The sequence below is a fragment of the Micromys minutus genome, assembly GCF_963924665.1.
Source record: "Micromys minutus genome assembly, chromosome: 2".
In the NCBI taxonomy this organism is placed as follows: Eukaryota; Metazoa; Chordata; class Mammalia; order Rodentia; family Muridae; genus Micromys; species Micromys minutus.
Genome location: NC_137971.1, coordinates 35,905,254 through 35,920,330, shown reverse-complemented (window position 1 = coordinate 35,920,330; position 15,077 = coordinate 35,905,254). Strand labels below are relative to the sequence as shown.

The window sequence follows — 15,077 nt, the reverse complement described above, 5'->3', positions numbered from 1 at the left end:
TAACTATGCTGTCATAAGCACCACTTATGCTTAAAGGAAACTTAATTTCTGTCTCAAATTTTTATTAATGAATAACATTTATGTGTGCCTAATCATATGTCTGTATTTTATATAAACACATGCATTAAAGGGGCAAGAAATTCTTATTTCGGTTATCACACTTTTTATTATCACTCTTTCCCTCATATGACTTAGCAGCCTCTGACATTTTGTCAATCAAGAACTGTACACGATGTTCAATTAGCATTTATTATTACATATTATTGCAGAGGCCAGAAGAAGGCACTGGATCTCCTAGAAGAGTCAAGACAATTATAAACTGCCCTATGGATGCTGGGAATTGAACCTATGTCTTCTGGAAGATCAGCCAGTTCTCATAACTATGGAACCATCTCTTCAGTGCATTCATGTTTTTCAAAACCTAAAAATGACATTATATGGAAGAAAATAGAGCTCAGCATTTAAGAGCACAGTCTGTTCTTGCAGAGGACCCAAGTTCAATTCCTAGTACCCACTTCAGGTGGCTCACAACTACATAACTTCAGCTACAGAGGAATCTTATGGTCAGGTCCTCTACAAGAACCTATGCATGAACATGTGTGTGTGCAACACACATACACACACACACACACACACACACACACACAAAATAAAATAAAATTTTAAAATAGTGATAGTGATAGTAAATAAAAGCCAAGTTGACAAAGTGAACTCATCCTCAGAAGAAATCAAGTTTAAACTTACCTCAAAAATGAGCCAGAATCCAGAATATGCTATCAATAGAAAAGCCTGGTCTACTATGTCCTACATATATTGTGGGATACTCTGTGTCCTGCAAAAATTCATACTCAGAGCCGTTGGCTCCAAGCATGGTTATTGGGGAGATATGGTGTTTATTAGGTAATTAAGGCTAAGTGAGGTCATAGGGGTGGGATCCAGCCCTTATGTGGTCTTATAAGAAGAGAGCAACTCTACACTTCTACAACAGAGGACACAGTAAAGCACCAGGAAGAGCCCTTGCAGTAAACAAAGCTGGTCCAAAATTTCATTTTAGACATTTTCAGCCTCTGGAAAAATAAAGAACTTCCATTGTATAAGCCACTTTGTCCTGCAGCCCCAGGTGGCTAATACCATAAAGGACCTAATTTATGGGAAGGAAAGTCAAGACAGTCCTAAGATTTCTTTCAATCTAATCCTAGATAGTCCTCCAACAACCTCCTAAGAGCTCACTACCTTATCCCTTCTGTCTTACAGACTTAAAAGGTTTTACCCTGACTAAATAAAAACTAGCTAACATGAAAAAAATAAAAGCCCGTATACAAACACACACACACACACACACACACTCAGCATCACTGACCAATGCTGCCAAGAGTTTAATTTAACTCTCAGTCTTATCTAAAATCTAAGTGTAACCTATAATTTTACTCACTTAAAGCTTGTCTTTGACGTAAAGAGACACACACTGGTCACTGGCTAGGAGGATGCTAAGAGGTGGAAAACAGGACCAGTGAGAGAGAAGAAGCGAGCTCTGGTGTTCTATGAAGCAATGAAGGAAAATTTAGTTACAATAACTGTATACTTCAAAATACCTAAAATACAGAACTGTGAATGCCTTTAACTCAGAGAAATGACAAAACTTTTAAAAGTAAATTATCCAGCGTTGACATTACACTTCGTGTATTTCATTTTTGTTTTTGTTGGTTTGTTTTGTTGGCTCATTTTTGTTTTGACTTTTGATACTTGCTGTGTAGCGTAGCCTGGCCTTCAACACTTGATCCTTAGGCCTCAATCCCCTGAGAGCTAAGATCACAGTCACGCTTTGCCACACCTGGCTGTATAGAATATACTTGTATTGAAACATATTATATGGCATAAATATCAACAACTATTATGTTTTCACTAATTTTTTAAGTAAAAAGATATTGGTTGGAAATGTAGCTCAGTAGTCAAGTGTTTGCCTCGCATGTGTTAGGCCCTGCATGTAATTCTCAATACCACCCAAAAGAAGTAAAATTGGTTCACTTAAGGAAATGATTTACATGCTAAACAATCACAAGTTGGATAGTCCATTTTTGTAACAATAAAAGAAATGCATGTTCCATACATCAAAGAAAATAGCCAAAATTGCATCCTAGAATTGCGTGCCTCTTCTTAGTGATACATATGCAATGTTTGGGGAAATGTCAGGGTAGCTCATCAGAATATGGATATAAACATTTCCTTAGATGGAAAGACTGTTTATTGTGAAAATTGTTAACTATGACATGCGTTATTTTTCATTAGTCTGACTGTGTCGTTGCCTTTTAAAGGGGAACAATGGGATTGCCAGCCAGTGCGGAGAGCTTCTGCTTAGCCTCGGAGTTGCCATAAACCCCACTCTCATCGTGCCACGTGTTGATGCCAAATCTTTTGGAGCCATCGAGGTCTGTGAACTGAGAACGGCACTTCCTGTGGACCGTGGAGTACTCATCTGGGCGCGGACAAGCCTACAGTGAGAAAATATGAAGATCAGTGACGAACATGTGTGCTCAAACGTGTGTGCTCAAACGTGTGTGCTCAAACGTGTGTGCTCAAACGTGTGTGCTCAAAGGAGCATGCACCATAAGTTGGTTTTTAAGACTAAAGGTGAATTTTCAACAACTGGTTAATTTGGTTTTACCAAATGCTTCGATGAAAAACAACCAACCACAGGTTAAGCATTTTATAAGTACGTCCAATCCCAACAGAAGAACGGAGCTCACTGTAGTTTGATTTACAGGACTTTGGAAATGTTTAGTAGCATGCATGTAAAAAAAAAAGAAAACGAAATTATAAACTATAAACAAGCATGGAGGCCGATTTAAACATTATGGTAATCTAAATAAAATCAACAGGATTAGCATCAACTACTTCTTCAACACTTCTGTTGGTGAGTCAGAATTATTCTGAAGAACAGTATCTTATGTTAAATTTTTAATAATTAGTATTAAAATATGATTTCCATGGTGGTGGATATCAAGTGCCAAGGCTCATTCTGATTAGAAATTTGACGGAAAACAAACCAATATAGTTTAAGATGCTTATCCTTGGGCCACTTCCAGCTTCCTAGCAATAAATATGATACTATTCTTGGCCATTTCCCAAGAAAGCAATGGCTCTTCCTGACTAATCCAGGAGAGACAGCAGAGCTACAACATAAGGCCTGATAAAAACTCACCACGTCACTTCTGCTTTAAAGCAGTTCTAATTTTAAAGCACCAGAACAATATTGAAATGAAACTGCCCAAGCTATAAAACCATTACAGAACACGAAAGACACGCTCATCTCAGATGATGATGATGATGATGATGATGATGATGATGATGATGATGATGATGATGTTGATGATGATGATGGTTGACATTTTAACCACAGGATCCATTTATCTGTGATGTGACCATCATGGGTTGAGTACAATGTTGGCCATTCACACCACTCAAGGGGCAGGCCATGGACCTTTGTAAACTTTGTATACTTAGCAAGCTTTGTAAACCCTCAAGGCAGGAAAGTGGCCAGGCCCTGCTCTAGGAGTTCCAGCAACCCCCCCATGCCCCAACGTCTGCCTGATGGGTGGACAGACAACACTCTGTACCAATAGAACCAAAAGCACTGATGGGTGCTCTGAAGATGCTCCTCCAGGTAAAAGAAGCTGAGTACTTAGAAGAGATGGCTTCCGTACTACATGAATTTTATCTCAGCAAACGTATTTAAAATCAACATGTGCACCAACAGGAGTGACTCTGGAGTCAGAGAAGCCAGACAAAAGATTGGTACCTGTTAACGCACAGCTCAGCACATCTTCCAGCTGAACAAATGAGCTCATGGGGAGCAGTAGCCAGTTTCTGTGACATGGCCCCTGATGATGCCAATTTCAAGTGACCAGAGTGGTCAGAGAACCAAGGAGCTTAATCTTTCATACAAAACACTGAGCATTCATTCCAGCTCACTCTGGGTTTCTTCTTGGAGTGTGTGACTGCAGCGTGTAGCAGAGTGACCTCAGCCCAGAAGTGGGAGTAGACTCTCATAGGCCTAAGAAAAGTGATATGTTTTCACCCCAGACTAAAGTCAGCAGGCCTTCAAAGATTAGGACAAGTCATTAGAGACCTTGCCAACTTTAATGAGAAAGCTTCCAGGTCAGATTGCTACTGGAAGCCCCCCAGGCAGCCAGTGGATTGTGAAATCAAGTTTTTCTTTTCTTTTTATTTATGTTCAGTGCTGGATATTAAAGCCAGGGTCTCTCTAGCCCCTGAAGCCAACACTTGTAAAAGGCAGATTGGAGGATGGCTAAAAAACAGGATACATTGTAGTATTGATCCTTTTTCCAGGTCTAAAGTCTCCAGAATGTGAACCAATCGATTGGTTTTACCGCCTGATTCAGTTTAAGCTGGATTGTGTGCATCATGCTAAAAGCATCTTGACATAATTTCTCCCAAAACATGAAAATACTGAGGTTCTTGGAACGAGTGAAGGAGTCAAGCAGAGTAGACACTGGACAGCTAGAGTCTGATACAATGGAGGATGGGAATGAGAAAGGTTGAAAGAAACCAGACATTCAGAAACAACAACAAAATCATTAGGAACTGGGGAGATAAAATTTCTCATTAGGAAATAAAGCAAGAAATCTTTCAAAATCCCGGAGATGGACCATGAAAGAAGCAGGTGCCCCACAGTGATTGCAGCTCAGGCCCAAAGGCAAAGCTGGGGTAGTGGGAGCCCCAAATAAGCAAGCAATTTGGATCACCATAAAAACCAATAAATAGAGGAAGTTAATTTTTAAATTAATGTGATTTCCCATTAGTGTACATAACTACTCATTTGCTCAAATGGAGTTTAAAGCGTGTTTTAACTCATATTAAGAACAATATGAATTAAAGACCAAAATAATGCTGTCTTGTAGCACGAAAAACAAATTTCCCAGCAAGATATTAGCCTTATGGTAAATGTACAGACTTGAGGAGTTAGAACACCAGTGGAGATCACAGGGTTCCCTTGGATGTATACAGAAAATATCCCTTACTCCAATGGCTTACAGAAGATTTGGGAAGGAAAGAAAATAGCGTTCTATCTGGGAAGCCTTAGGAAGAAAAGCTGAAAGGCAAGGAAAGCAGGCAGCAGAGACAGCCAGGGTTTTTCCCATCCCAGCTCTTTAACCATGAAGGGACACTTTCTTCTGAACAGAAAGTATAATAAATAATTTCTAAGAAAAACAGAAAAAAATATGTCTCCCAACCCAAATTCAGTTGAGAACTTTTAAAAATGGTGACCTCTCACACTGCCTTTTACTTGCTTTGGATGGTCAGGCAGAAGGAACCTCTAAGAGTCATCTCTCTTGAGCTACCTTGGGTATCGTGGCATGGCCAAGATCTGGAAGTAGCTGCAGTTCTGAAAGGGTATTGATAAAGACAGCATTGGAGAGAAGACGTGAGTCCAAAAGGCTTCTGTGGCATCTCCAGTACCAATGAAAGTGGAAAGGAGGCCTAGTCATCTCCAGCTAAGCTCAGAAGGGAAAGGGGCTGTGGATTACATCATGATCTATGGTAGCCACTGGAGACTAGGAAAGAGCACCAGAGTGCCTTGCCCTAGATGAGGACAAATAGAGAACACCATATGGAAACCCCATCCTTTGGGTCAAAAATTCAGACAAGGTACATTAAAGAGCGCCTCATAACACCATGCATAGGGCATCAGCGGGGGTGACCTGAAAACTGAGGTTCCTTGAGACTCCAGACCTGGGAGCATCTTGGTGACAGTCAAGGGTATGTATCCACTGGGATCTGCTCTGTGCTACTGGCTAGAATGACTGCACAGGTCCTTCCTGTGTGTGTGCTTGGGGTTCCTCGGTGAGGACCAAGTTCTGAGAATGAACATGACACAAAGTGAATCGGGAGGAATGTGCACTGCTTTTAATCCAAGCCACAAACACCATTTCCAGCAGAGACATGGCTCATCCAGATTCCAAGGTAGGAAACAGACTCAGCCTCTCAATGAAAGGGAATCCATCCATGTGGGACAGAACACCGATTATAGTCATTTTAACACAGCTCTTTCTCTCCTCTTTTGGGGGAGAAGAATAAGTTGGATCAAGAACCTCAAAAGTCTGATAATTTTCTAGGAAACCTCACAGTTGTGTTTTTAGAGCTCCACATGTAGCTCTGATTATCTCACAAGGATATAAAGCAAAATCATTACTGAGAACAGGTGCAAGGGCTGGAGTCCAGAGGGTACCGGGTGCAGACGCCTGGACTACTTTCCCAGTGAGCTGACGAGGATAAAGCCTCTACACAGGGGAAGCTCTTTAGAAACGCATGCCCGGAGTTCTTATCGGGCACCGGTCACATCCAACTTCAGTCTACCTGCACCAACATTTCATACTTAAAGAGGAAAAACAGGTGTTTGGCTCAAACCATGTGGGTTACATGATTAGCTTTGGCACAAAAAGCCACCCTTCGAAGAGAATTGTGATCCTGAAAGCCAAGTTTCCAGATGCAATTCAGACCAACCTTAGAAAAGACAGTAGTCTCGGTTTTGATTCATTAGTTCTTGGTTGCACAAGATGAACAGTTCAGGGCACAGAAGGTGATCTTTGGGAAAGTGAGAGTATTTTCAAGAGAGATTGAGTTGGACACAGTGGATCACTCCTATAATACCCCCTCTTAGGCTTAGGCTCAAGGAATGTCTTGAAACCAGTCTAGGCTACAGTGTGAGATCCTGTTTTTACAAAAATTTCAAGTAGTTGGAAAATGGGGAGAAGGCAGAGAGAGAGAGAGAGAGAGAGAGAGAGAGAGAGAGAGAGAGAGAGAGAGAGACAGAGAGAGACAGAGACAGACAGAGAGAGACAGAGACAGAGAGACAGAGAGAGACAGAGAGCCTTAGATATACTTTGTATAGTAAGTTGTAGCATCAAGAGACTCTATCTGGAGAGAAGAGAAGGATTGTCCCCAGTGATAGAGTTGGTAAGAAAACATCTAACTACCAATTAGACTCACTTCCCCCCGCAAACACAGTTATATGCTCAGCACTCCAACAGAATACCTAAAACCCTTATCTTGCCTTTCCTTAGTGGTTGTAGAACACGTTCAGAATTCCATGTAGAAACAGGCATTTAATTGTTGTTAGGACCAGTATTCAGTGCTACCAAGACCATGGTTTCTGTCTGTTTCTCCAAGGCTGAGTTAGGATTTGATAGACTTTTCTGAGCCCTACAGGTATACAAGAATAACTGAGAAGTATTTGCTTTGTGTGTAGTAATAAGAATTATTCCACCGATATTTTTGCAGGATCTAGAGAAGGGACATTTCACAGAAAGAGCGTAGAGCATTTTCGTGGATAACTAGGTACAAAGAAACCAAGATGATTCATAGAATCAGATCTGCATAGTTGTAACACCGCTACAAAGAATAAGACACAGAGATGGGGGAGGATGCTCTTTACAGGGAAATTATGAGTCATATTTTATACATTTCTAATTTGAGATGGCATCAGTACAAAATGTTTACTTGGAAGATGGAGCGGTGGGGCAGATGGTCTGGAGAGAAGTCAGTGCCCTACACGCAGCAGTGATCAGCAGCATCGGAAAAAAATAGCTACAGAGAACATCGCAGGTACCACGGCTGGTATCTGTTGTAGACTGTGGATTACATAATTGTACTCAATCAATTTTCCTGAGGTTGAAAACTGTGTCAGAGCTATGTGCCCTTGTGCTGGCATGCATGTTGGTTTTATTTAGGATAAAGAAGCATAGTTCAGTCGACCGCTGCTGACTCTAATAGAGGTTATTTAGATATCCCTTGTGTATTTTTTTTAAATGTTCTTGTAAGATTTAAACTATATAATAACCAAAAATTGTACTCCCAGAATGACAGGTGCAGAGATCATAGGGCAGACGAATTCTCCAAGACTGTGTAAAATTGGAGGAGCCGTGTTCTGGGAACCAGTGGTGTCCATGACTGGGTCTAGAAAGAAGTGAAGGTAGAAAGGGTCAGTGGTGGGGAGAATACTGTAGATCTAGAAGGACCAAGGAGGTTAAAGTATTCGGTGGGAGCCACTATAACTTTGAAAGATGCAACAGAATAAGACCCATCAAAACACTGCAGAATGAATCACCTGCTAGTCACCTGAGCATATGCCGCTCAGAAAAGGGGTTAAAGGAGTTTAATAAAATGTGCTGATAAAAGGTAGAGAAAAAAGGAATGCTGGGGGCTAAACAGCTCTGCAGGCTCTGGAAGCCACTGAAGCTGCAGCAAGAGCATAAAGAAGACGAGCTTGGGGAAAACTGTCTAAGGTGCTTTCTTCTTCCCGTCCTTTGGTTCTGCTTCCTTGTATCTCTGTGAATGGGTTTCTCAACTGACCTTCACATAGTCCAGACACGTGACATGTTTTATCATATAAACTGATACACCATTCACTTAATAGACAGAGAGTGGGAGGCAATAAGGAAAACAGCTAAAGACTTGACCACGGAAATAGAGTCAACATAGGACTGAGTTTCCCCAAATTGAGGGACATCCAGAAAGGGAAATTTAGGAACTGCAACAGGAATGTCAGAGGCCACTCTCACCAACAGAACACAAGAGATGAAAAAGAGAGTTCCAGACACTGAAAACATGATAGATAAAATTGCAAAGCTTCTTTGTCAATAGGTCAAAGTGGCAACCAACAGATTGGGAAAAGATCTTTACCAATCCTACATTTGATAGAGGGCTAATACCCAATATATACAAAGAAGATAAACTCCAGAGAATTAAATAATCCTACAGAGCTAAACAAAGAATTCTCAACTGAGGAGTACCAAATGGCTGAGAAGCACCTAAAGAAATGTTCAACATCCTTAGCGATAAGGGAAAAATGCAAATCACAACAACCCTGAGATTGCACCTCACACCAGTCAGAATGGCTAAAATAAAAAACTCAGGTGACAGCCGATGCTGGCAAAGATGTGGAGAAAGAGAAACACTCCCCCACTGTTCATGGGGTTGTAAGCTGGTGCAACCAGTCTGAAAATCAGTCTGGCAGTTTGTCAGAAAATTGGACATAGTACTTACTACCTAAGGACCCAGCTATTCCACTCCTGGGTGTATACCCAAGAGATGCTCCAACATATAATAAGAACACATGCTTCACTATGTTCATAGCTGGCTTATTTATAATAGCCAAAATCTGGAAAGAACCCAGATGTCCTTTAACGGAGGAATGGATACAGAAATTGTGATACATTTACACAATGGTGTACCACTCAGCTATTAAAAACAATGACTTTATGAAATACTTAGGCAAATGGATAGAACTAGAAAATATCATTCTGAGTAAGGTAACCCAGTCACAAAACAACACACATGGTATGCACTCACTGATAAGTGGATATTAATCCAAAAGCTCAGAATAACAGAGAAACAACTCACAGAGCATATGAAGCTCAAGAAGAAGGAAGACCAAAATGTGGATGCTTCAGTCCTTCTTAGAAGGGAGAACAAAATACTCATAGGAGGAAATACAGGGACAAAGAGTGAAGCAGGGACTGAAGAAAAGGTCATACGGAGACTGCCTCATCTGGGGATCCATCCCATATACAGTCATCAAACTCAGTCACTATTGCCGATGCCAAGAAGTGCTTGCAGACAGGAGCCTGATAGGGATGTCTCCTGAGAGGCTCTGCCAGAGCCTTGCTGATACAGATGAGGATGCTTGCAGCTAACCATTGGACTGAGCATGGGGACCCTAATGGGGGAGCTAGAGAAAGGACTGAAAGGGTTTCTCACCCATCAGAAGAACAATAATATCAACCAACCAAACTCCCCGGAGTTCCCAGGGACTAAAACACCAACCAATCAGTACACATGAAGGGACCCATGGCTCTAGCTGCATATGCAGCACAGGATGGCATTGTCTGGAATCAATAGGAGGAGAAGCCCTTGGTCCTGTGAAGGCTCATTACCCCAGTAGAGGGGAATGCCCGGACAATGAGGTGGGAGTGGGTGGGTGAGAGTGGGAGCATCTTCATAAAAGTAGGGGGAGTGGGCATAGGGCAGGGGGAAATGCAAACACATAAAATATCCATTTTTTTAGAAAAGAAAAAAAGAAAACATAATAGAAAAATGAATCTCTCAGTTCAAGAGAATGTAAAACAAATAGAAAAATATTTCTGGCACAGATCATACACTAAATCCAGCACACTACAAAAAAGCCAAATCCACGAATAATAGGGATAAAGAAAGGGGAAGAAACCCAGGTCAAAGACACAGAAAGTATTTTCAACAAAATCATAGAAGAAAATTTCCCTAACCTTCAAGAAACACACAAAACACCAATTAGACTGGACAAGAAAAGAAATTCTCCACAAAACATAAAAATCAAAATGTTAAACATACAGACAAAAGAAAGAATACTAAAAGCTACAAGGGATATGCTTGTAAGCCAAATACTAAAAACCAAATAATATATAAAAGCAGACCCATTAGACTAATTCCTACTTCTCAATGGTGACTCTAAAAGGCAGAAGGGTCTGAACAGATGTTCTACAGACTGAGAAACCATAGATGCCAGTCCAGACTACTTTATTCAGAAAAACTTGAATCACAGGAGATAAGATGGAGAAAATAATACATTCTGTGACAAAACCAAATTTAAGCAGTATCTCTGAACACCAACCCCAGAGAAGAAGCTAAAAGGATTAACTCCCAAAAGTATCAAGTTGCAGTAGTACTAGGCACCTCCCTTCATATTAAGTCTGTGAGAGGCAACCTAGTAAGAGGGAAGAGAGTCAGAGACAACCTCTGCTCTCACTGTTGGGAGTCCTGCAAAAAGACCAGGTTACATAATTGTATTAAAAACCAATATCAATGCCCTACCCCCCAGCAATGGGCAAAGGGACACCTTGTTGGTGGTGGTGGTGGTCATACATCAGGCAGAGACAGAACAGATGACTGTTCTTTGGCCATCCTAGCTTGATGCCTGGCTTGGTGGCCAAGGCTGTTCTATGCCGAGGACTCATAAAAAGCAAGTGCAGGCCGAACAGCGCAGCAGACAGAAGCTAGAACAGCAGATTGCCATGCCACATACGGATCTGCCCCCCAAGATGCAGCACAGCTGGGCCACAGACACCCACTTGCCACCACACCATGGAGCCTGGGATGTCACCCAGAGACCCAACAGCTGTGTGGCCAGCCTGCAGCAGGAGCCACCATAACACCTGAGGATGTGAAATATGGGAGTCTCTGAGATGGAGGATAGAGAGAGGTGGAGCACCTAAAGCAATTTGAAGAGAGATAGAGCTGAGACTTGGAATGGAAAGAAGTAGCCTGCTGTGAGTGGCTAGAGGCACCATTGGGGTCCATCGTGAGGTCCCAGTCAGAGCCACCACTGAGGGCCCTGTCATAAGTCTGGCTGCATTGAAAAATTTTTTAAAAAAAGATACAAAGATAAAGGAAATCATCACAACTTCACATTCAAAGAATAATTTTGCCAACATTTTGAGAGCTTCTCCATGTCTTTATTATGTGCATATTTTCATATAGTTTTGATGGAATACACATAGTTATATTAATTATTTAACCTTCAGTGAAGACTTATTAAGAACTGTTCATGAACAACATAAAGGCCTCACAATGCCACCTGTAATTATAAAGTACTAACCTTATCCCTAATACTGTATATTCATGCATTCTCCGGGTTCTGCTGCTGTAAATAATACACTGACTAGCATATTTGGCTATACTTTTAGCCTTGTTTTGAATTATTTTTACTTGAAGAAATTTCCTTAAAGGAGACGTATTGAGTTAAATGGGAACCTATTTTAGACTGACAAATTTCTTTCCAGGAAGAATGAAAACATGCATACTCTGCCTAACAAGAAATGAATCTAACCATCTTCCCCCCTCATTTGTAAAAAAAAAAAAAAAAAAAATGCCAGTTTTATTAGCAAAACAATCTTAATTTAGCTCATATTTCCTACATTTTAATTAATTGTATTTCCTACCATATAAGTTTAATATATGTGCTGTACGCTCATTTCTGTAGGACCGTCAACATTTTTCTTGCAACAATTGTTCCTATATGTGTTAAATTTATCTACCCACGAGCTATCATATTTCCTGTTTTTACATATTAAGAGTTATTTTCAATAGAAAAAATAGCAAGAATGTAGCATTTATAGATTCATAAATTCTTTTCTTACCTAAACTGATAGAAGCTAAATCAGTTTTACAACATTTTCCAAACATTTCTATTTGCTTATTCTATTCATTCTTTCAAATAATTCTTATTGTCTTAAATTCTGATAGGAGGCAAAATCCATTGAGGTATTAGTTATATTAAACTTATGCCTTTCATTTATAATTAGTTTCCTAGTCTCGTCTCTTTTGTACAGCTTTTGGGACCTTTTGTCTTGTGTTTATTAAGCAAATGAGAGAACTCAACAGCTCCATCTTCTTCTTAAGTTCCTCAGAAACTGGAACTAACCAGAAGCTGCTGTTAGATTCCAACCTTAGCCAAGATAGATAGATACCCAAGATGGTTTTCTCTGTCTCAAGCCATAGCTTTCAGTGTCCCACCCCTGCCCCTCCCTTTAACGGTAGTCTAGTTACTTAGGATTGCAAAAGATGAAGTAGCTAAAACAAGGTCTTTTCTATCATGATCTTCTGACCAAAAGAGTCACCTGAAAGCCCAGATTCTACTGACAGTCACCTCTTGGAGAGCCTGTACAAGTTAGAAAGTCTGTTCCTTTGGGTCTACATTGCCAGATTTCTTGAATTGGCCTTGAAAAAATTCTCTTCAAAAAAGTATTTCATGTTGTGTTGCTATAATTATTTGTATGTTTTTTTCCTCTACAATTTACTGACTAGTGTTGGATAAATGAAAACATTTATTCATCCTGGTTACTTCTCCATTTAATATCTCCACTCTTCTAAGTAAATAATCATACCGTTTGAGAGAATAATAGCATTTTCCTTATTTGTCAATAGTTAAGTATTTTAATTCTATCTCAGAGATATTTTACTGGCTAAGATGCATCAGGTAAATCTAGTAAGAATATTTTTCCATCCCCTCTCTTCTCCCCTTCTCCCTCTCCCCCACCTCTCTCGGTCAACCCAACTCCTTTCACAGATTGAGGCTTTCCTCCCAGTCCTATTGCCTAATTGTTAAAATATAAATATATTCAAAGCTATATTATACTAGACCTCAAAAAAAAATCAATGCTCAATTTCCCAGAGCTAAATTAAGTCATGAGCATGTACGTGCTTATACAATAAAAGTAAATAGGAAGGTGATTTTCATTCCAGTTAAGTCTCATTCAGGACAGAGGCAATAAACAAACAAGGAACAGGTGATAAATATGTCTTAGGTACCATAATACTTTCTCCCCTAAAACATTCATTCATTTCCAAAATCAACCATAGCTATTATGCATCCCATTGATTCTCACAAGCAAACAGTATCTCTTAATAAATATAAGACATCATAAATCTCAGCAATCTCTTCTCCGCAAGACTGACTTCGGCACTAGATGTGATGAGTCACATACACGAGTAGGATTAGAATGTGATTGTTGTACTTACAGGTGGCGGATATTCATACTGTGGAACATAATCTTCAGAGTACGTTGTTAAAAAACACCTGAGAAAGAGAAGCCAAGATGTCAGAAAAAAAGAATGTCTCCCAAAAGAAAGATACTGTCATGAAACAAACATGTTTCAGGAAAGATTTAAGTCCAGTATTCCCAGTCCCTCCACGGCTTTACCTGTCTTTAGCAAGCATTCCATCAAATACTTCTAATGCTTCACAAGGCAATGTGCTCCTACACTAATACTTGTAGCTACTAGGTCCCATGTCTGCATCTTAGGTGCTCTGTGGTCTCCAGATGCTATCAGCCACTTTCTCACTCAAAAATCCTTTGACCTCATGTCTCACATTTTCTGCTAGGTAATGACTAAAGGGATTGTGATAGACACCCCGGCGTCTAAGAACACAGACTGTCCCCAGCCTCCACTTCCTAACCACACATAAATGCTAGATGAATTGTCTTCCATCAGGTATATAAACCTAGACCAGCTCAAAGGGAAGTCCCTAGAGTGATGGAGATGAAGACACACACTATGGGGACCAAGAAAGTAGACATCCTAAGTCTGCAGGGCGGGGTTTTAACTATAGGTAACCTAGGCTCCCTGTACTTACACATTAAGGAGACCAGGGAAACCCCAGTTACAAACCCAAAGAAACTCAGTCCCTGTGTTCAGAGCTTTGCTTAAAGAAGCTGTTAGTCTATGAAAATGAAGCTGTATTTGTGTTCTGAGAAACACTATAAAAATAGATGGTCAAAGAAAATGTCTAGTTTATTGGGGTTTGTTGTTTTGTTGGGTTTTTGTTGTTGCTGTTGTTGTTTGTTTTTGTTGTTCTGTTGGGAAAAAAAGACCATTCGTCAAGAATCTCAGCACAACAAAAGCCAATTCAGGTAGGCCAATGGGCACAGATGGTAGATTTAGCCTGGTCGTAACCACCAACTGCTGCCAGTTCTCCCAGCGTCGCTTCCCGAGCAGCAGCACCTGAGAGCTTGAGAGATGAGAATTCAGTCTTTCCCAGGTTTTGGAGGAAGATACAGTGGATAGCAAACTCTGTAGATGCTTGTGTGTGTGTGTGTGTGTGTGTGTGTGTGTGTGTGTGTGTGTGTGTGTGTGTGAATTATTTATTGGGTATTCCGAGCTTTTGGGACTAGTATCTGCTTATCTGTGATTATATACCATGAGTGTTCTTTTGTGACTGGGTTACCTCATTCAGGATGATAGCTTCAGGTTCCATCCATTTGCCTAGGAATTACTCGAACTCGTTTTTAATAGCTGAGTAGTTCTCCATTGTGTAAGTGTAAAACAATTTCTGTATCCGTTCCTCTGTTGAAGGACATCTGGGATCTTTCCAGCTTCTGGTTAAATCATAAGGCTGCTATAAACATGGTGTAGCATGTGTCCTTGTTAGATGTTGGAGCTACTTTTGGGTATATGCACAGGAGTGGTGTAGCTGGGTCCTCAGGTAATACTATGTCCAATTTTCTGAGGAACCACCAGACTGA

The 15,077-nt window shown here is 40.5% G+C and overlaps 1 protein-coding gene across 1 annotated transcript in view; it reads right to left on the bottom strand.

Annotated features, from left to right (window-relative positions):
• Positions 1–2,306: 2,306 nt before the first annotated feature.
• CFAP95 (cilia and flagella associated protein 95) overlaps positions 2,307–15,077 on the bottom strand; it is a gene marked incomplete at both ends in the record, with an annotated part of 106,198 nt that continues 93,427 nt past the window's right edge. The window contains 2 exons of the mRNA XM_080912909.1: positions 2,307–2,489; positions 13,573–13,630. Of these exons, the coding sequence (XP_080769035.1) occupies positions 2,307–2,489; positions 13,573–13,630 (241 nt within the window). The remainder of the gene's footprint in view (positions 2,490–13,572; positions 13,631–15,077) is intronic.